General features: G+C 33.0%; 1 protein-coding gene across 2 annotated transcripts in view; it reads left to right on the forward strand.

Moving 5' to 3' along the window:
- The window catches only part of LOC113548914 (netrin receptor UNC5C), a 114754-nt gene extending 90533 nt beyond the window's left edge, over positions 1 to 24221 (forward strand). For both annotated transcript variants that reach the window (XM_026950016.1, XM_026950017.1), the window contains exons 6-17: positions 6261 to 6293; positions 11656 to 11820; positions 12243 to 12293; positions 18712 to 18858; positions 19718 to 20083; positions 20179 to 20388; positions 20579 to 20745; positions 20859 to 21101; positions 21187 to 21336; positions 21568 to 21851; positions 22343 to 22444; positions 23839 to 24221. In XM_026950016.1, coding sequence (XP_026805817.1) covers positions 6261 to 6293; positions 11656 to 11820; positions 12243 to 12293; positions 18712 to 18858; positions 19718 to 20083; positions 20179 to 20388; positions 20579 to 20745; positions 20859 to 21101; positions 21187 to 21336; positions 21568 to 21851; positions 22343 to 22444; positions 23839 to 24010 — 2090 coding nt within the window. In that variant the 3' untranslated portion in view covers positions 24011 to 24221. The remainder of the gene's footprint in view (positions 1 to 6260; positions 6294 to 11655; positions 11821 to 12242; positions 12294 to 18711; positions 18859 to 19717; positions 20084 to 20178; positions 20389 to 20578; positions 20746 to 20858; positions 21102 to 21186; positions 21337 to 21567; positions 21852 to 22342; positions 22445 to 23838) is intronic.
- The last annotated feature ends 314 nt before the right edge of the window (positions 24222 to 24535 follow it).

Below are 24535 nucleotides of genomic sequence, written 5' to 3' on the forward strand. Positions count from 1 at the left end.
GAAAATTCATAATAAATTATAATGTAATAATTACTTAATAACATTTCATTTTCTGTAGATGAATTATTATTTTAGTTTTATTTCTTCAAAATACACTAACTTAAACAATCGAGTATTACCTTTTTTATAATAAAATTACAAGAACAAGAGAATATTTCTTAAAATGTTGAGTACTTATACTTTATATAATCATATAAATAATAATAAGAAAAGTTCACTTTACGCGTATTTACATTATATTTTTCCGGTTGTTGAGATTTTTTGGTATAGGTAACTAATACCTATTTATAATTTTTATTTTTACTAAAATTTTTATCTATTGTTTTTCTACAACGCAAAAACATAATTCTTTATTTTTATCTATTTTAGAATTTTTCTCTTATCGTGTTTTTCATTCTAATTAATTTTGATTGGTTTTTTTTTCATCGTCAATAGATGCAGCAAATATTTTTGACTCACAATATTATATCTACATACTTTCAATATTTTTGTACGCTTGGTGAATTATCCATAACTTTATCGTATGTCATACTGTCATCACTCATCGCCAATAGTTATTTTTTTTACCTTTTTTTAGTAGTTGGTATATAATATTGTTTGCGTGTTTTTGGGTACCTAAATATTTTAACAATTTTGTAGACCATAATTTATACAATATAAACATATATCATCGTAAATTTATATAAATATATATATATATATATTATCCGCATTAAAATAATCTCGTTGTATACATAACATATAAGAATATATAGTTCGGATAGGTATTTATTTAGAATATGATATATATATTTTTTTCTCATTATTTTTAATTTTATAAACTGTTATTATTCCCAGTATATACCTAAACTTTTTTTTATGCATCATAATAATTACTATTCTCTTTTTGGATTTCACCCCGCTGACCGTGATGGACGTATTTTTTGTGTTATACAATCGATCGTCAACCCTTTTGCACGCTGCAGAACCCTCGTTTTCGATCTTTTGTGTCAACGTGCAGCCGATATTATATGCAACCCGTAGTGCAACAAATTTACCACACTCAACCACTCGCGTCAATGTCCCTTCATGCAAACATATCCAAGGCGACCATCTGCCGTTAATTGTTGTTAATGGAAAAGTCACGTTGCTGCCGGGGATTTAACTAGGTATACCAGATATTCATAAAACTTATCTAACGATTTTCACTTTTTGTTTAACGATCGTTTTATTTTGACCGTATATTACGGCGTTCACGTATACTATATTCGCGTATTTAAAAATTAAATTATATAACGAAATTTTAGATGTGCAACGCAAATATATTTAACAAAATATTTAAAAACATAATTTATTTAACCCCAGGCTTGATGTAACCACAGTTAGTCGAAAGCCGGAGAATTGAACCCACGAATAGTCGAAATCTAAAGATAAACCACAAGGAGGCGGGCGACAAGACGAGAAGTTTACATGTTATTCCGTACGCATCTTTGACTATAATAGTAATTAACGGGTCGATGAAACCGCGGGTGGGCCACCGCAAAATAACACGTATGTTGCAGGATGAATACGCCCAAATTTATAATGGAATCGATCGTAACAATTTCATTCCAGCTCAATGCTGATTATATTTCTAATATTTTTTTTTCCATGACAACTTCTTGTAACTAAATACGCAAGAAACAATTTCAATCTAAATGAATAGCATGTATAAATGCATTTATGTATACAACATATTATATAATATATTACCATTATTTTATATTATTTTTAATCAATTCTATACTTACGACTCAAGCGAAATACTGATTCATCTGTGGGTTTTCTATTGAGAAAGGTGTGTTTGTTTCAAAACGTTTTGAAGACGTGATTAAACGGTTACTAATCAAAGTCTTCACATAATATGCTCGTCGATATTTTACAAGACTAAAACACGTTTTGTTATAAATTGCCGCCTAATATATAACGAAGAAAATCGCACGTGCGAGCTTATAAACGATCGAGAACTCCATTATTCATGACCAAATTCAAACGTCAAAAAAGTAAAGCCGGGCAGTCTGCTGCTGTATTCACATCGAAATCTCAAAATTCAATTCAATTCGTGTATTGGTAGTAGTTTTTTAAACCTGACGCTGCGCAGATAGTATATATTAAACAAAACGTATTCGTTAAAATCAGCACCCAAACCGTAAGTGTATCAGTGTATGGAATTATAGACCGTTTAAAAGGTAAAAGGTTTTTGTTTTTGTAGACGCTTTTTTGAACAAAATAAATCGCCAGTGTTTTTGACGCATATAAATTGGTACGCAGTTTACCGCATAAAAGATCACACAAATTAATGTCTGTTTTCGATTAACTGTAGCACGGCGTGCATATCCTTTATCGGTTATTCGGGTCTATCGTATGTAATTACTAAGGACGCGTATCATACTATTATTATTATCATTATTATAATATATGCATATTTTCGAGCCGTCATAAATCCTAGTGTCGTATATCTTTTAGTTGCAGGTGGTATTTTCATTTTCCACGTCCTCACGCACTTACCACAGCTTGCGTAATTAAATTTAATGTTGCCGCGTCGTGTGTATAAGAACGCGTCGCTTAGTCATCACAGGCCATGCTTATTCAAACTTGATCTGATCTCGCGGATGATAAAAAAAAATAGTATACGTATATTTGATTAAATATCGTGACTGTTTCTGAGGTGGGGATAGGTATTATACACTTCAGTCGTCTCCTAAACGAATATAAATTATTTAATAAAACCGATTATATTGTATATGATACAAACCCATTCGAACGTCTGTTTTTATATTTTTAAGTATTAAGATTATACTACGCCACCGTGGTACGTTAAATTTTACAAAAATGTCACTTACACATCAAAGTCTACCCGTAGTACACCCTTCGTTTATATGTACACGTGTCACTGGTCGTAAATATTAAACGCTCGGGAATATACGATCCCTCTCAAAATGCGATTTCACACGCGGCCCAGGGTCACTGGCCCTGTTATAAAGTTGCGTTTATACATTTTTTAAATAAAATATTATATTCACATTCAAAATCTGCATATTATAATAATTTAAAATAACGGTAATTCATTTGATTAATTTTTATTGAATAACAATAATTCCACAAAATTTAAATTCATGTCTTTTCATCTTTCATATTTCCGTGTTTAATCACTTATTCAAATATCACTTAAGAGGATGTCAGCGCAATATTTGTTTTCTCTGGCCCATTTTTGAGTAATATTAGAGTAAAATCATCCATTAAAAAAACAATAGAGAATAATATTTTTGAGAGTATTCGTATCGATTTTTCTAAATATCATCTCAAAACAATTTAAACTTGATTTAAATTTACAAAAAGTTTTTGTTATTTTAAAAGTCGAATAAAAAATCAAATAACTATAAAATATAAAATCGAATGGCATTTCTTCAAAAATATTATCCTCTATAATTTTTGTAATAGGTGATTTTACTCGAAGATTTCTCAAAAATCATAAAAAAAAAAAAAATGATTTTATGTGAAACTGTTTTATCTATAAGTTACGCGTGAGTCTGACAGAGAAAACAAATATTGCGCTGACAGTCTCTTAAATTTATCTTATTTCATTGTCACTATTATAGGTACTTCTATACGTCATATTTGTTGTCAATAATGTCAGTTGTCACTGTAGTAAGTACCTAAACATAATAATAGATAAACAAAATTCTCAATGTAAACTACTTATAGTACATATTATATATTATTTATCTGTATGATAAAATATACCGAAGTGAATTGGACTATGAAAGCGATTTAGTTTATAGCGGTCTATGGGTTTCAAATATTTAATAGTGATTATGAATATTAATAATATAATAATGTGATTAATATGATTTTAAAATACTAAATTCTAAGATATAAAGTATCAATAATTAATTATAGGTATTTATTATAGACTAGTTATGATTAAAAAATAAAAACTGATCATCGATTGTCGATCAAAAATCTAAAATAAATCTTATTCTCGGACATAGTGGTGTTTAAAGAAAATGTTATATTATTATTTATTTTTATTATCGTAACATTTGTCGTTATTGTTTTCGATTTAATAACGCTAAACCCACTCGCGGTGATACTTCTTAAGTGTCCGTTAAACGTGTATAAGTATAATTAAAACAATTTAAAAACAAATGTTAATAAAGTAATTTAAAAGTTACCTTATAGTCTCGATAGACATTATATATAGAACCGCACGCAACTGTTGTAGTTTTAAGTTTAATTAGAGGGTTTGGACGATGTTTTATAATAAACAAGATAATAGATCTTTACTGTGTAATGTATATATGTATATACAACTACTATATAATCTTAATGCAGTAACATTATTAAAAACGTTTACGGCAACAATTCTATGATTGACAATACGACCGAGTATATGCGACATTTTAAAAGTTTGTTAATGCCTGCCTATACCTGCTATAAATTATATTAAATGACTGCGAAATTGGATTCTTGATCTTCTGTCAGCTCACCGTGTCAAAAAGTTTAAGGTTCGAGCATTGAAAGTATTTAAATTTCTACTTAGATACATTATAGAAACAGTATAATATACGTTATTAAAACCCGACGATTTTCTGTATAGTAATTTTAACCTCCCGCCCAAAGATCCTTGTCATAATATTAACGCACATAAGTTCAGATTTTCAATAACACGGTAATATGAAGAACGGGACAACATATTATATTATTGCAAAACTTGTCGAACTACGATGATGCGAAACAGTGTTTAAGTACATCTTTCTCGATTCCGTTATCTCTGAAATATATACATGGCAATACGGCATGCCTGCAGTACGGCAATATTATAATATGTTTAATAATATTATGATATTATATGCGTTTACGTTATATTAAACTCACAACGACGCGGGACAGGGTGGTGGCGATGTTTATGATATTCCAATCAGCACGCGGTTAATCCTATCTGTGTAATTACAACTCGGGATTCGGATTAACTATATTTGATGAGGTTATATTATTATATTTATATAAAATACCCTCGAGTATAATATGGCAGCGTTGCAACAAAACCAGTAAGAGACGTTAATGAATGCGTTGACGAGGGTTAAAAATATTTCGCGGGCTTTTAGACCGGCGGTCGTTTTGTGGCTCGGACCATGTATTATAATAATAATAATAATAATATTATTATTATCATTATCATTATCGTTATATTAACCTGTTTTATCAACGTTTGCGAATTAATACGCCACCTGAAATCGGATTATTATCGTCTGTTTGGGAAACAGTTGTGGTGGGAGCATTTTTGGTGATACAATTTGTAAACATTTCCAATATTTCCTCAATGATCGGTGCGTAATAAAAAATAACGGATCTTTTAATAATAAGGTTTGCGTTTTTTTGTTATTAATGTTTTTATACAATATAATTGAAGTTTTTTATACAAATCGAATAAGTAATACAATAATTATTTTTACTATATTTTATATTTACCTAAGCTAATTCGTTCTTAATAGGATTGAAAATGTATATAATGTTTAAAGACGCATTATATAATATAGGGGTACTATTAAGGTACTTTAATTACTAAAAGCGTATAAAATGGTATATCTTATTAGAATTTTAATTTTACTTATAAAATTTGTACTCGGTATAATTATTATTAAACTTATCGAGCTTCTTGGAAGTTTTACAACGTAGGCCAGGGTATGGAGAAAGATCAATATTTGTCGAATTACAGTTAGGTAGTGACAAAGCTTGTATTATTATATGAAAATATTAACGTGCGACGAATTTGACGTCTTCAATGGGCGGTTTAGGTATTGGTCATTATACACGACGTTAAAGTAAATCGTACATCAGACACGACTTTTGCTTGTTAGTCCAACACTCCTACGCCAACAGTTCGTGCGATGGAGACAGGACGTGCGATTATATACGTATACGGCGTAATTGATAACATCAAGTGTACCGAAGCGATAAACGAGGCGGTCGTGTGCGTGTATGTATACTACTCGCACCCTTCGCGGTGTTGTCCCTAGCTGACAAATTATCAACTTGTGTGTCGTCGAGACGGAAGACTTCACATTAAGTTATCCCCGTGGGATTATTGTTTGTGAATTTAGGAATTATAATACGCCCGAGTTTCGTGCACGTGTTTATGTATGTGTGTGTATGTGTGTGTCTGTTATCAATTTGAATTGTAACTTGTGTAAGTCTAAATAATATACAAATCTGATTTCTCGTTATTTGTTTGATTTCAGACGGCGAATACAGTGACACCGTAGCCGAAGAAGGTAAATAAAATATTTTATAACTATTATTTAACCTTTTTGTTGCTTAAAACTTACCAAAATTTGTTTTATTTTTTTTCTGTTTGTAAAACATATGACGCCTTTCGTGTAGCCGTTATAAATTATCGTCCTATAATTACGCACGGCGGCGTTCCTTTATTATATACCTACAGAGCTTCAAACCAAACGGGTAATCGATCAGGTCTAAATTGAAAAGGCGTCTCCCGTTATATTATTATTATTTTTTTTTTTTTATCTAAATAGAAATAAATAATTGAACCCGTAAATCGATGTCGAACCATTTCGTTTATTTTTTTCGACCATCTTAATTTTAATATGATTAACTATAGCTATACTACTATATACCTGCTGCTAGATTATGTTCACGATCGGTATAGTATAAATTATCAATATGCCGAGATATTAAAATCCCATTGCGGAAGAATAAACTCGATTTGACCTTATCGATAGGTATATTAAGTTAAGTGCGTTTCACTATACAAGTTTCCACGCTAGAGGATTTGTGGATGCATTAAAAACGTAAAAATAAAATTAACGGACGCAAATCGCAAAGCATGTAGCGCACATAGCCGCTCGAATACGTTTTTATATTTTTTTATTGCTAAGTTAAAATTGTTTTATAAATAGGTTTTTTTTACCATTGTTTGCCGACTAAAAACCGTATTTTTTGCGCATCAAATATTATAAGATGGCGGCGGCGAACGAAATAAAATTCTTAATTCGATCAAGGGCGTATAACTGCAGGAAACGTGTACCAGGTGTTACTCTGTATAAACGACGTGGACGAAAAACTCGGAGGATTAAAAACTGGGCGGCGAAACGTATATACACCCGGTCGTCGTTTTTGCATAATTCATTATAAAGTTTTTAGCGCTCAACTTTGCACGACGATAATCGCAGTCGAAATTTTATTCCGGCGTTTACCCCCTTGAGGTTCTGGGTGGGTAGAGTACTCGGGCTGGTATTATAGGCATAATGACAAGCGAATAATAATAATAAAAACAGACAAGAAATTCAGTACATTTTACAATATATTTACATATACGCGCTTTAGTTAAAACGTCAGAATAAATCATTTGACGACACGGCGGTATAGTGGCGGCTTCGACGAGATATGTGTGGCGCAGCAGCTATAGCCATATTATAGTATATATAGCGTATTTAGTAAACTTCGAGGGTGACCCCCGACGATTTATGGGCATTGAAAGATTTTTATCGTCAACTGGCCAATTAAATTTTGGGGGACTGGCAAGAGTCAGTGGAAGAGTGTATTGTGTATATATATACGCGTTGACCATCGTCCACTGCCATTAATGCTACAGCGAATTCCCTGTACACGCGACTCTCTCACACCCTCTCTTCCTCGATCTCTATCACTATCTATCTCTCTTCGGTACGGATGTCTCAACCATTGTGTTTGTGTGAATATTCATTGTGCTCCGAGGCATAAATTAACCGTCGCGGATGTGCGGCAATAATTGCCGGCCGTAGCTTTTCCGTACACCGAATGGGACGGACTGCTGCAATGTGCAGCCGAGTTGCAGAGGTCGTAGTGGAGGTTACAGAAGATTGATCGGAAGTTGTATAGTGTCGATTTTGGCAAACCGACCGGGCACTACTACTATTAGTTACTACTACTACTACGATGACGACGACGGCTATAATATGGAATGGCTCTTGGCCAAAAAAATAAAACGCCGAAAATCGTCTATATCCGACGAATATATTCGCTAATGGAATTATATTGATTTAAACCCCCCTCTCCCTTTATACCATTCGACATGAAAAAGATAACAAATTTCTAAACGGGTGTCTATATTTTCTCAAGCCAAATAAATTATTATTTTAAAATAACTATCTTTTTAAGCGTGTTATATGTACATTTTTCTAAATATTTATATAGTATCAACCAAACAATTATTATGATTATTATTATTATTATTTTTATAAATTTGTTTTATCAAATACTAAGTTAAATTTTTATTCAAAATTAAAATATTCGGAATGTTTATTTTTGAAGATTTTTTTATTATAGTACTGTTTATATAAGAATAATTACTATATTTCTATACTTTTACAGTCATATATAAAGTTAATTTTCTTTATATAGTTCGATGATTAGATAAGGGATTCGTTTAGATATAGGGGACGTTTTGTTGTAATAATCGATGACGTTCTAGATCGTATGGCGGTGATGGCGATGCTGATAGTCGATATGGTGTTTGGTAGTGGTGCCGCCAGTACGACACAAAATTATTAATATTATATAGCATAATATATCGTTAGTTATAATTATTTATTATTTTTTTTGGTACTTAAATGATTTTTCCCCCGCACCACAATGGGTGGTCATTTAAAAACAATTTGCTCGTAGATACGATATAATAATATGTATAGGTGTTCCCTGGGGACGCGGTTGTCGTGCAGCCATTATATATTGCTATACATGCTACAGTACGCGAGGCCCCTGGGATGATGATGGTGCTGCTGTAGCGCAGGAGAGACAGGGCGCACAAGACAAATGACCCCGAGGGTTTTCGAGTCACGCACACAAACACACTCACACACATATATACGTAGTCAAATTTGAATTGAAACAATAGCCGAGCACTAATTCAAAACTGGTTAGGGTCTCGCGCGGGGTGGTAGGAAGTAGACGGGTCGCATTATTGCGGTTGTTTGGATATATACCGGCAGTATTGTACACAAGTATATAATATATATATATATAAATATGTATGTGTCTACGTCGGTCGGTACGGCGAAAGGGGTGTTGGTGGCGTCAATTCCGGCTTGCTCGCTGTGTGTTAAATGCACCGCGAACAATGTGCCTGCGGGCCACGTGACAGTTGGCAAAGGACTGAGGAGATTTTATTCTCAAGTGTGACTGTCGGCCGTGAACTACAAGCTACAACTATGTATATAGGAGCAGAAGTGTATAATAATAGTCATACATAATATATATTTTATATTAAAACAAACGGTTTCTGTAAGTTGTCGCAGTGTATTGTGTTTGCAAGTGCATCGCCACGACGACGGACATCGGGTGGTTGATTAATTTCGAAAGAGTAGGCGGTCGTTGTGTATTGTGTTTCAAATAAATTTTCGAGAATCTCAGTTTACGAGATACATTAGTAAATAGGAAATAAAATAAAATCATTCTATTTCACCGCGAAAAAAATTCTTATAAACTACGTAAATTCTCGTATATAAGTATATAATATTATTATACCTGCCCCTCTATACATTCTCTTAAAAAAATAACTCAAAAAAATTTTCTCCCACCTCCTATTCATTGCCTATTTTTATTATAACAAAATATTTTTTTTTTATTCTAGTTTCATTTTTCTTTTATTAAAACTAATACAAGTTTTTAAAGCTTTCTTAAAGTTTTCCTCAACACATTTAAAGTCAAATGTATTATCATTGACCAATTTTTAAAGAGATACATAGTATCTTGATTTGTAATTTACTTTTAACATTGACTAAATACAGGACCTACGTGTAATTTGAGTTATTCGCGATAAAATAAGTGTTGATTAAAATTAAACAAAATTTCAATATCAATCTTAACAAAATAACAACAAAGTATAAATACACTTTAGAAATCATTAAACAAGTTAAAATTACAAAATGTCTAATGCAGTTATGTTTTTTTTTTTTTGTGATATCCATGACATTGGCGTTGAATATGTCACATGCCTTATTTTACTTTCAAATATGCATTATTGTTGTTAATTCGTTTTAAATTAATATTATACGAGTTCGTAAATTAATTTATCTTAAGGGAGCTATGAGTAATTTTGAAGAGGTTAAGTTTCCAGCCTCTCCACTAGTTACGCTAATGCAGTATGCACAGTAAATTTACAATAAAAGATTTAACTATACAGAAAATGATAAATTAATAGATCAATAATTTAATAATTATAAATAATAAATATTTAATGATAAATATAATAATAACAACTAATTAACACAACAATACCAATATAGTTAAACAAATATCGATAACTTATTAAGGAAACTTGATTTATTAAATATAAATTTTTATATAAAACAAATCAAAGTTTTTAGCTAATATGCTGCAGCGTCACAGTAACGACGAGTTTGTAATTTATCAAAGTAACATTATATACAAGCACATTCGGCACTGACTTATCGGTTGTCTGATAAACGACTGTATAATGTTATATATGCGTGCGGGCGTCTGCCGCCCAATCGTACACGCGTGCGCACTTGTATACAATTGTATAATATGCAGCCCACCGCGTTTTAGTGCCGTTTACGCGCCGAAGAAGGCGCCTGTTTAAAACGCATTTACCACCGAACCCTCTTGAGAATAGCTGTTTTGAACGCGTATAAGGGTGAGATCAACTCCGCCAAGGGCCTTTTCTACTCTGACCCCCGTTCGAGTGCTAATGGCTCGGCGAACACTCCCTCGCCGTATATATAAGACGAGGAGAGGGACCCGGCTAGAAGTTGACCGAAAGTTGAATTATTATAATATCAGGTCAGGTACTGTGCGAGAATCTCCGACAACGACCATCGCGGTTTTCGGCCCGACAAACAAACTCGAAAACCATCGATCATTCGCGACCAGTCGTTTGTACAAATATTTAAATATTTTGTCGGTTTTCTACTTGATATTATATATTGTGTAAGCGGCACAGCCAAAAGTCCATTCGCCCCAAACTTCTTTATTCTCGCGGCGTAAGCTGATGATCGTTATCGTCGCGGTTTAATCCACACCAAACTTTTTCGTCGTATATATTACGCGTGGTATACGTTCCAATATAAAAAAAAAAAAATACAAATGACAAATGTCTTCTTTTTTATTTTCTCCGAGGTTTTTTCTCGCTACACCTATATCAGAGTAACTACACGCACATAGGTACTTATATGTAACGGCAATGTAAATTATGTGTTTATGGGCATCGGAAATGTGTGTTTAGAAGTCTTTTATATAAACACTATATACGTTGGCCGTTATAGTTAAATCGGCCGGAAAACTAAACTCACCGAATCTGCAGACGCGCGCACAGCCTAGATCGAGCTTTCACGTTTTTATGGCTGAAATAAATATATATTACGACTACTGCAGCTTTCAAGTCCCCTAACCGGACAGTATATCTTATCTCGCTGCAGTCGTTTTTGCTGTTAAACCTATTTTTTTTTGTTTATCCTTTTTTCTATTCTAACCTATTCACCTTTGAGCGTGCTCGCAGTACATGTTTCAACACGCACTTGAAACCAATAACGTATGATATTATAAATGCAAACGAAAAAGCAAATTTTCACACAATATAATAACAACGTTATGTTTTTTTTTACTTTGATTTTATAGCCGTCGACGGTCATTGGTCGGCGTGGTCGTCGTGGTCGCCGTGTGGTCCGGACTGTCGTCATCATCGAACCAGAACTTGTACCTCCCCGAGCCCCTCGAATGGAGGAAGATACTGTGTAGGTCGAGACTCGTCAACTGGAAACTGTTCAGGAGGATCTTGTATCGGTAATGATAACATTATGACTTCTAATAGGATCTTTTACAATATTACAGGTTTATGCTACCACATTTTAAACACATATTATCGCGCTATTTGATAATAAATATTAACAAAATATAATATTCCGTTTTGATAAAATATTTACCCACTTTTTGTATTGTACATTTCTTATAGTATGTAAATAAATGTATTTAGTTTGCATACATTAACTTACGCCAACCAAATATTATTATCCTCTTTTCCCGTATAGATATAAATTATATAATGTATAATATTTGTTTATATTTTGCGAATGGGAGTTGAGCACTGGCACTATTAGACATATTACTGCTATATACTAATAAAAAAGCGAATTTTATGACGGAAAATATTACCCGTTACACAGAATAAAATATTACATTTATTATTTTTATTACACTTGTTTCAGGTGGCAGAGATGACCCTGTGAATTATGATGATGAACAATTCACCGAGGAAGGTACGTGTTTTTCGTTACATGATACTTATATATTATATTATAGTTTTTATAGTCCGGCTGTATTCGTGATGTTATGACGAAAATGTGTATTGATTGTTATGGCCTTTAGGGCTGATAAAACGAAGTACCACAATATACAAGGCATAAATTTCAAGAAGCTTGCTTATAAAAAATAACGTTTCTTTTTATTTAAGATACTTCTTACCGCATTCCACACAAATTGACGTTAAAGTTCATGTTAAGCATTTAGAACATTTTTAGCGTGTTTATATGCCATTATAAGAACGTTGTGTAGAAAGTACAACGCATTATTAAAAAATATTGATAAAAATAACAATCATGATAGTAAAAATCATAATATAGGTAAATATTTTTAAATTATATCGAAAAATTATTTGTTTATGTAGGTAAATAAAGAACATATAGATTTTATTGGTTTTATTGAGACATGTGCGCGCGGGTATTCGTATTTCATTTAATTTTTGTCGTAGTGGCCGCAACAGTTGTATGTCGTGTATAGTATATACACCTACTTAACATATTTATTTTCTTTCCTAGTGACGAATACATACTTAGTAAAATTATAATCGCATAAAAGTAAATTTGAACAATATCCATAATTTTTCCAATGTATTTATTTTAAGGATAAGTATTATAATCATTCTTTATTGTAGTACCTATTCAAAATGAAAATTTTATCAAATTATATTTAAAATATTCTATTGCATTTATAAATATTTTTATTGTTTATAAATACTATTAATGATATGAATGCGTTGTATTTGAGGTCTAGTGTAAGAAATCTTTAATATTATATTTTCTGGTCTATATATTAGCAGTTTCCAGAAAGTTTGGCAGCTTTTATGATTGAGTTGGGAGGGAGAGGGTAAATGAAGATTGAATCTCGCGTGCTGCTGTGCAGGATATACGAAGAAATTCAATTATATCAACAGGAAATTAAAATCACCCTATGTAAAAAAAGGGGGGAAATAGCAAAACGATATGACCGTTTTAATTTCGTTCAAAAACATTGGCCATCCGTTACGAAAAAAATATTTACCTAATATACACATAAACATGATTCTCGATTTTCCTCTTTTTTCGTGCTTCTTTTGATAACTTCATTATTTAAATAAACTTAAAACTCTTAATGCGCCAAAATTCGATTAGAGTATTTGGGTAGGTAATTGAGTTTTAAAAAGAGACGAATTTTTGTGACGATAAAGTTCAGAATTAATAAAAAAACCGACAGAACTTCCTGAAACATTATAATACACAACTCAAAAAGAGTGTGCACTATAATGATGCGTAATTCAAAACGGTTGTTATATTCGTTTGTTTAACTACGATTAGTCGTCGGGCTTTACAAGACACAAATGGTTCTTTCACGACCATCCGGAAATTACGAGAGAAACCCTGCGTGACAGGAAATCCATTTCCACGCGTATATATTCGCTTTTTGTTTTCGTGTTTTTGGACGGATTTCACATAGTTGGTTTTTGTTTTTTTCTAGCGCGCATAAAAGCTCCAGATGTGTTTCAAAGAACTCTAAGGCTTTATTGATGAAAGTGTGCACCAACGACCCTCTCATGTGCGATCCTGTATTTAACGGTTGTAAACGGACAGGCCCCCTATCACTCGCGAATGTGTCATATTATATATTATAAAATACGAAATAATAAACCATCATTGGGGTAAGGCGACGGATGCATTGGAATGCTATACTGCAGTACTGGGTAGTAACGTTACTTGTGGGGAGACAGGAGGGCTGTTGAATTTTGTACGAATATTTAGGATCTCGCTACCCAGGGCGGACGACATGGTTTCCGGTGATGTGACGTACGGACAAATTGTCATCGTAACGACCCTGACATGTAACTTCCAACCCCTTGGCTTGTTCCGAACAAAAGAAGTCTATATATATACGCGAGGGATGATGAAGCGACACCGGAAGGAACAAGTTTATTCGCGCAGGGGAATGAATCGTAACTAAAATAATTGGTATGCTCCGGTTTTCGTCTTGGGGTGGAGTGTAAATCACTAAAACGTTGACGACAATGATAAAGCCAATGAAAACATTAGTCATGCGGTCCATTTAAACTGGATACTAAAATCTGTTGGATATTTTGTTATCTTAGAGTTTTTTATACATATACCTATATATACTTGGAAATAATTTGTCAATGTAAATATCTATATCATGAAATAATATAATTGATTTTCGTTAGTAATTTATAAATACTATGTTAATTGTAACATTTCAAATAAAATATGTACTCAACATAATAACTCACACAATTATTGATTATTATACGAGTATTATCAGTATTGTATTTAAATTTAAAGTATGCATGATCAATTTCTCAGCTGTCTATGAAAATTATACTTGGATGGTTTTCGAAAATAAAGTATTTATTAACAATACTTTACGATCCTCTTTATCTAATATTGTAATCACTTAAGGAGTTTCATAAAGAAAATAATAATTTCAAACACAGCGGTAATTAATGAAGAAAACATAACTTCTAATTAAATTAGATTAAAACAATAAAATAACTGAAAAAAATTATTACATTTTATCAAAACCGAAATATATCATTAATTAAAATATCATTTAAAATCAATACATCCGTAATTTTTTTATTTATATCACATAATATGAATACAATTATGTAATAACGCGAAAACCAATTTTAATTATGATTAATGATTAATTTAAATTAAATAAACATTTTAAATACATCTGTAACCTTAGTTTGAAATTATTTATTATTATGCCGTATACTATTTTATATAATATATATGTTTAAATTATAAAAAGCGTCCGGATGGTAAATTTGTCGTCAGCCGTATAATGTAATACGTAAATACATACGTATATATAATATAATTATTGGACCGTGTTTTCGATTACATCGGTTTCCGATCAAAGACGAATCGAAACAAAAGACTCGCATTCAAACTGACACGAAACGATGGGGAATCTACCGTCGGCCGTTTCTTAATACTTATAATGAAATAGTTCCTTCGAATCGCAGACGAATTACTTCAGGATCTATATATTGGGTCTTTCATGTACACAAGACAATCCGTGAAAAGGATACCACTGGTGGACTTACCCTCCCGCCATCGACGATATCATTCCTTTTAACATCGGATTTTCTTCAGTTGATTGGCCGACTGATATATAATTGAACGCCAGTGATGCTTTTTGACTTCTGACAGTTAGCTTTTATCTCACCAAAAAGTTCGACTTCTTTTTGCCCACACACACGAGTCTTAATTAAACTTAAAACCGTCTGCAGCACACTCCAATTCGATTGCAAACATTCTCCAACGGATTCCTAAGAGTCCTGCAATGCGTTGGGTCAAATATTTCAGTTTATTCGAACTTATACTATATAATACTGCTGGACATTGGTGAAGTTTTTGCGACCTTACCCGCGTGGTATGATACTAACACACTCGCACACACACGGGCTTTCGCACGGTTCAATACTATAATATAATATGTGGCTTACGATTTCGCTGGAAATAAAACACTGACTTAAATGAAAAAATCGATTAAACCTCGGCCAGCATATTAAAACTGTTCGGCGTTTGCTGCTGCAGGTCTCGATGTAGACTAATCCTACGTTTGTTGATAGCCAACTATAATACCTACCTAGCCCAAACTTAATTGGTTTGTAGACTAACTATTGTTCTGCGATGTCGTGGAAGTAGTTTAACGCGTAAAAGTTTTTTTCTTTTTTTATTTATAATATAACGCTGCAATTCACCTTAACATTTAATATAAAATTGGACGGTGAAAAGAACGTACAATTTTATGGTTGACGTTTTAAAACAACCAATACATAAACTCGTTTATATACAATCGCGTGGTACAGAGATTAATAAAATGCCAAAAACATCTACTGTGTTTTAATGAATTTTAATTCCATCAGCAAAAACATACGTTTATCCGTGCATTTTAATCCTGAAGGGCTTATCGATGTAATCGGCAATGAAATCGCGCCCAACCTAAAATAAGTGAAAGTCGCGTAGAAAATAATAATTTATACTATTTTATATTATATGTTATATTTTCAACACGAAATAAAATATAACAATAAATAATGCAGAGACCTGAATTTTAATTAATAATATATAACCTTAAATCACTACCATATCGTCTTTTAACTTCTGCCCATCATTTTTAATCCAATCACATAATTATATATTTTAAATCGTAAACTGGTTTATAAATTATAATATATTACCTCTACTTATTTTACAATTATAAATTTTAATCTTTCTATGATCTAGGTTTTTTTAACGTCTATATATTAAAACCACAATTTAACTAAGGTAATATTGGAATTAAACGATCAAATTTAATCACTAAAATATTGTTGATGTCTGCTGTTCAAACATGACTTTGTTAAAAAAAAAATTGTATTTTAATTATTAATAACTCATATTTTAAAACTAATCATCAACATACAGCAACAACATGTATACAATAACTATAAAGTATTTAAATTAAATTTTGTAGAAAAAAAATAAGTATTTATATTCTATACCTATAATAACTATTAATTAATTGTTAACTCTTTTAGTTATTGCAGTATGAATAATAAATTAAAACGTGTTTACGTGAAATACACGCATAGCGTAATATGTATAAATTATGTTTGTATAGGTTATGTCATAAAATATAGTGATTCGAAATCCCTCATTATTAGATATATTTAAAACTCGATTCTTTTTGCAATTCGAATAAAAACTCGCTTTTCTTATCGAAATTTCATCCTGTCGTAATACTTTGTGGACGCACGATAAATTATCGTTGATTAGTCATTGAATCGCGTCGGTCCACATAACATACCGATCGAAAATTAATATGAATCTTATAATAATACGACGCGTCCTAAAGTCATCAAATTTATTTATTTTGCGAATTGCATAATTATTGTTTCGTTCGAAAACTAAAAAGAAAAAACGGCAATCAGCCGAGGTTGAACAAAAATTTCGGGTAGTAGCACTTAGCGGTGGCGCAGACGTATAACGACCAAGCGGGTTATTGAAAGTACAAACATTTTAGTTTTTGTTCACGCGTGCGCGGTCCGTGTCCCGAACCCGTGAAACGATATATTATGTATAAAAATCAGTGGAAATGTAAGGCGAAGAGTGTATATGCGGTCGATTCGTGTCAGAGGCCAGTTATAGGTCTGATAAAATCAATTCACGCGAACACAAAACTGGTCGCCGACAAAGTTTTTGATAAACCGTCTCGGAACACGATAGGAACCCGGCACGACGATGTTTTTATTGGACGGCCATCGATTTTATTGGATATTATATTGCTGCGCAGCGCAGTGACGGTTCGGAAATAAGAAATTAGTCCTAAGCCGTTAAGTGTTGTTGTTATACCATCACCAACAACACCACCTTATAATATGCCTACCTATACTCCTGCTGTGTTATATATACCACCACCGCATAGGCGTGTAATACATCGCGTGCAATAAATCGCGAATTTCGATTGGAAACGCATTTCTAAATTACTTCATTCACTTTATTCAGTTACTAACAAATGTACAAGAGATACTACAAATTCCCAATTATTTTTTATATCGATTATTATTACAAATAGAATTATTATTAAAAATAATAAAAACAACCGATTTTTGACTGCCATCAGATGAAATTATTTCCCCCTCATACAAAACATTTTAAAATTTATTTTTCACATTATTCTGCTATATAATATTAAATCCACAAACCACTTATACAAATCACACAGTGGAAAATGTATTTACCAACTTTTTCTTATAATTTATAATATTTAAAATCAAATCCCGGAAAACTTGCAAAAATATAAAATATTAAGTATATTACATGAAAAAATGTATTTCCCTTCGATTTTTAGTTCCAATAAAATAGCACATTCCAAGGAATAATGTAAATATTACACTAAGCAATTTATCCTGTATAAATTGATAATATATTTTTAGTTTTTATATTCGCAAAAGATGTATATGAGATGATACATTATATAAAAAAATAATATTCAAAATTTATTTAATGGTATCTATTAATGTTCAATCTGGCTTCTGTTAGTCACACAAACAGCATCTAGTTGGTACTATATTCCATTAAATTTATTTTTTTAACTCCTCTGTGATTAATGATAATAATGTCTTCAACACATCTCCAAAAAAGTAATCACCTGATGTAAGGTTAGGTGACCTTGGAAGCCTGGTGCAATGCATCGAATAGTTTAATTTGAATTACTCTGTATATAAATATCAATATCATATACGACAATGTATTCATTTTAATTCGTAATGTTTAAAATTTATTCATCTTAACAATATATAATGCATAAATGAAACATGTAAAAATATTATGTAATAATTTGTTTCGTTTGTTTTAGCGGCTACTAAATCGGCAGTGGAGACAGATGTGGCGCTGTACGTGGCACTCATAGCCGCCTCCGTACTGCTTGCTGGCATGGTACTGTTGTTCCGACTGTACAAGAACAAAGGCCGGGATCACAGCATGTACAACATGGCCAACTCAGGTATGTTTCTCATCAAAACACAATATCATATTTATTATTAAAATACAGTGATTATAATAATACTATTATCACATGATCACATTATACATGTAAGATGTACCTACCTACATACGCGTAGTCCTTGAACTCGGTCGAAATATAATAATAAGTCTATCGATTGATTCGTCGTATGAATAACGTTTTAGGCATACGTGTTTAATGTTCACCGAATGATAGTTATAAAAAAGTATAATCCATCCTTCGTCCTCCGACCTACACGATAGTTATAATACGCGTTGCCAGTTAGGACAAAAGTGAAAAAACAAATGCGTATTATAATCCGTCTAACAACAGCATTTAATGACGTGATTATCGTCTTCGCTGAACAGAAGAATGTTGAAAATGGATCTCATCACGATTATTATTTTTTGCTCTTATTTTTATTGGTCGACAACTTTAATATCATCACCGAAAAACCGGAACGAGGTATTATAATATAACCGTAAAACTAGGGTTATTTGGGTATACCTGTATATGGTTGCACAACTGCAGTGACCGAGACTTCATTTAAATGTCAATCGTTATTATTCGAATACTAACAAGCGACCTGTGTTCTAAAAGACCGCGCACCCTCTCGAAACTGTAAATTATAGTTTCCTTAATTATGTCTGTATAATTTCGACAACGACGACATTACGCGAGTGCTGCAGTAGTATATTATATAAACTACTCAACATAATGCGCAAGCAGAGGCGTTTGTAAACAGTCGCAAGAATGATTAATTACTCGCACACGGGTTCATATTTTAAACGCGTGCAAGAAAGATGTTTCAATAATACTTATTAAAAGTAATGTTTATTTTTTAATCGTATTCGTACAGATTTTCAACCGGAATTTTTCCCAGACCAAGAGAAAAAGACTTACTCTCTGGAATGCCATTCACGGAACGGTGGCTGCAACCATTTCCAGCAAACGCAACCAGACCTAACCAGAACCGTAGTAGTGGTACCGTCGTGCTACGAGTACCCGTTTACCAATGACCAAAATGCGTACAGCTTGACTAGGTCTTGCTCGGAACACCATTATGACGTGCCCCATCACAATGGAGGTGGCGGTGGCGGTGGCAGTTCAACGGTTACTACGGCCATCATGGCACCGCCGGTTCCGTCTGTGGCCCCAGACAGTCCGAATGCGCTTTCGTCTAGTCCCGAATCTAGTCACAGCTTGACCAGCTATACTTGTTCGAGTAAGTAAAGTAATTTAAATAGACGGTCACCGGTGGGATGGTCTGACAAAAAATTAAAAGTTGTCATTTTTTTAATAATAACATTATATTAACAGGCAAGTCCCAGTCAGACTCAAGTGGCATGGCATGCCATTGCAAAGACTACTTGTGGATGAAAGAGACTGCTGTGACATCGACAGGTTGTCGTTTAGAGTGCAAAGAGTACGGGTTGTCGCTGACTATTCCCGAAGGAGCCGTCGCTAAGTCTCAAAAGGAACCCGTACTGTTTGCCTTATTACAAGACGAATACAAGCCGATACTCTCCGGTAACTATGCACACAAATATTATTTAAATTGTCTAAAATCAAGGTGGTGCCCTATATGGTATTCTATATAATATTTATAATTATATTCATTTTTGCGATAAGATAACTTAGGCAATTACAGCCGTTCTTCAAACAATAGAAATGGATCTTCGTGATTGTCATTTGTTAACAAAATAATTTAATTTTCCAGACGGGCAAACGCAGTTAAGTCCAGCGGTGATGTGTGGCCCTAACGGAAAGAGCTTCAAGAAACCAGTAATCGTCGGAATGCGACACTGTGCAAGTCTGATGCAAGGGCCCTGGGTGATTTCAGTGCTGAGTTGTGACATGCCCCTGGGCACGAAACCTAAATGGAAGGTATGCCTAACCTAAACAATCAAATGATCGTATTTTTAATATTAACACAATTCTAAACGATTCAAAAATAATTTTAATCCAATATTAATGAATGTATAATTTTGTGTCACTAGAAAATTCTGACGTTGGGAGAGGAAACGATCAATACATCAGTGTTTGTGCAAATGGATGCAGAACATGTGTATTTGATGAGCGAAACGCTGTCAAAGTTTGTGTTGGTTGGCGAACCGGACTTGACGGTAGTTAGCAGTCCACCCGCCAAGACGCTTAAAGTGGTCCTGTTTGGATCGCTGAATCGAAAGTTTAAGTACGATATCCGGGTTCACGTGGTCGACGATAACGGCGTGGCTTTAGAGGTGCGTACACAAACACATAGCGCGCGTACGTCTTTTGACGGTCTTTAATATACATTTATAATAAACAATTTCGATGTATGTGTAGCGGCTGAAACACCATGAACGCAGTGTCAGTGGAGGCGTTATGTTGGACAAATCCAAGTCGATATGCTTTCAAGAGGGTGGCGGCAACCTAGTGGTTACCGTAGACGACATTGGCGCCAATTGGAGGAGTAAGCCCCAAGACAATTATAAGGTCAGTGGAATACTGTAAATAATATACAATAGTTTTTGAATCGCTAATAGTGTTGTATGAGTTTCAGTTAAAATATTTTAAATTATAAATTCAAAATTGACCAGGAACTGAAGAAGGGGGGGAATAATATTATATTTTCGTATATTGTCTCGAATATTATCATTTTGGCTAAGACTTTATATCTCCATTTTAATGTGTATCTACCTAACCAAGCACCTTTTCGCTCCGCAGGAGATCCCTTTCCAGACCCTATGGAACTCGGGCGGCCTTGCGGTGTTCTCACTAGAGCCGTACGAACAACAGTACCCGGACTCATGGGTGAATGTTTCATGTAGAGTGTGCGTATCACAAACTGCAGCCACTGGGTCGCTGCGTAACGTTAAGCACACATTTAAGGTGAACCAGGACCCGAATAGCCTATCATCCGTCGGCCATCAGCCTAGACAGCCGAGGACAGTGACCAGCACTACAGGCAGCGGATCTAGCGTCACTTCGTGCGATCCAACGCCATTTCGGTAAATCTGCGTATATACATAATAGATTGTTTCTATAACACATACACACATTACTATATTAAGAGGGTACAAAGGGACTATTTTCTGATTTGCAATTTTTTAATTAATTGAAAATATAAGAAAAAAAAATAATTTTCTAAGACACAAAAATGTTTAGGGAAACATATTAATAGTTATTGAAAACAGTGGTGTATTTATGGGGCAAGATAAATGAGATTATCTCGCCTCTTGACCCTCTTTTAATTTTTTTTATGTGTAGAATGATAATAAAAGGTGCAGATACATTCGTTAATAAGATACTACATACATGTAGCATATTATATAACTAAAATATATTATATGCGATGATATCCCTCCCCGCCATCGTCGCCTGTTTTCGATTTATTTTTGTTTTTACGTTATTTCTTCCCCCGTACGTATAGTAAAATATGTATTGTGTATGACATATAGAAATAAAAAATAATTTATTAATATTTCGGTTGTTTGTTCAGATTCAGTAAAGTCTTACGTAAGCAACTCTGTCAATGTTTAGATCCACCAAATTCTAGGAGCAACGACTGGAGGATGTTGGCTCAACGGCTCTCCATGGACAGGTGAGCGTCATATAATGGACAATATTAACATACTGCTTAAACGTGCTATACATATCATATCGTATTTGATGACGAGTGACGTTCAAATATATACGGTTCAGACTTACCGTTATTCGTTTTGTACATTTCTTTTTTTTTGCGTGCTTATCACAGTATTACCTATAAAACAAATAATTAACAAAACGCACTTTTATTATTATACATTAATATTAATATATTTTATAAAGTTTGATAAATTTAGACAATATTTATAAATATATTATTCTGATGTTATACATATGTGCATGTCTAATTTCTCATTAAATTGAATTTATATCTTTTGCTTGATTAAAGAAAAATAAAATACCTACCGCGTATCGGCTAACGGCTTCAAACTATTTTCATCGACACTGCTCTACACTATAACCGCCGATTAATAATTTTCGACCTGAAACCGAATAGAACGCGTAATTTTTATCTTATGTCCTTACGAAACGTCCCTTATTTGAATCGAACATAATAATATACACTAATACACTATAAATTACCATTCAGAAGTTACACGCGAGGCTGGGCAAGTAACTGAATTATTTCAACTCGGTCGAGAGTACGAAAACAGAAACGTGTAAAACGAAATAAAAATTAAAGTTCAACTTGACGTCGTAAAGTTAAATAAATTAACTCAATTGTAATACAAAACTAGTATATATAATATCAACTGTTTTCTGCGCCCCCAGTGTCAGACTTTCAAACTATTACTATCATTATACACACAGTCAACTATTAAATCATAACAAGAGTCGCCACTTATTGGACTAACAATTAAAAAACTCATTCATCTATTGAACTCGTTGCACTATAATTGAAAGAAATCAATGTATATTTTTAAGAGCGTGTTCCACATTATTTAATTTATTTTCTAGAATTTATTATATATATATATATATTTTGACAATTAAAACTATTTTCTTAACTCGTTGCTGCGAAAAATATTAACATTTTAGAATTAGTCATTACAAAACAACGTTTTTGAAAAAAAAAATATTTTCCATTTTTATCATAATCAATTTTTATTGGTTTTTTCTTAAAAAATGACAAAATAAATTAAAAATATATAAAAAATAATAATAACGAGTACAATAGGTAATGAATATTTATTAGTAAATTGCCAAATTGAATTTGTTTTTATTAAAGTTATCCACGTGTATATATTTTTATGCTTGGACCTATTGATTCATTCGGTTAATGGACTAAAATACTCTGGTCCTATGTAAGTCCAATACGCGGCGACTTCTATTGTATATTATACCATTGATTATAAATACTTATACCTTTTTTTTAGTATTTATAATCAATGATTATACTAATTAATACCTATATCATAATTATAATAATCTTGTGATGTTCCCTCAAAGGTATATTAACTATTTCGCGGTCAAGCCCAGTCCCACCGACCAGATATTGGACCTGTGGGAGGCCCGACACAGGGAGCCCACGTCCGTCACGGACCTGTTGAACGTGCTGAGACTGATGGGACGCACGGACGCCGCCTCGCTGCTGGAACGCGAACTAGGCCCGTGGCTGTGAGCAGCACGGGGAGCGGCAGCGGGCTACGCTCGTCCCCGGCCGCCGACACCGACGCCACCACCACCGCCACCATTAGCAGTTCCTACGACGCATATTTTTTTATAAGTCTCCACGCCATGCGATTTAGTTTCTTTATTTTATGTTATTATAAGAGTTTTTTTCTTCAAAATTTTACGTGTACATTTTCTTGTTTTTGTTTGTTCATTATATTTTTTAGATAAAAAAAAAAATTGAAAAAAAAAATGCTAAAAATTATTGATGAATAACATTATCACCGACAATCAAAAAGTTATTAATATATATATATATATATATATATTATATTTATGAACAATATGTGTGTATGTATATTATTAGATTATTGAAACGCGCGTTTTATCGTTATATTATATTATTTCCTTCTCTCATCGGTTCGTTTATGGATAGATAATATCTTACCAATACATGATATACATATATTACAGTATAACAAAAAATGTTATTGACTCGTAGGTATTTATTGTCAAAACACGCGTTAGATTTTAA

The sequence above is a fragment of the Rhopalosiphum maidis genome, chromosome 1 (assembly GCF_003676215.2).
Source record: "Rhopalosiphum maidis isolate BTI-1 chromosome 1, ASM367621v3, whole genome shotgun sequence".
In the NCBI taxonomy this organism is placed as follows: domain Eukaryota; kingdom Metazoa; phylum Arthropoda; class Insecta; order Hemiptera; family Aphididae; genus Rhopalosiphum; species Rhopalosiphum maidis.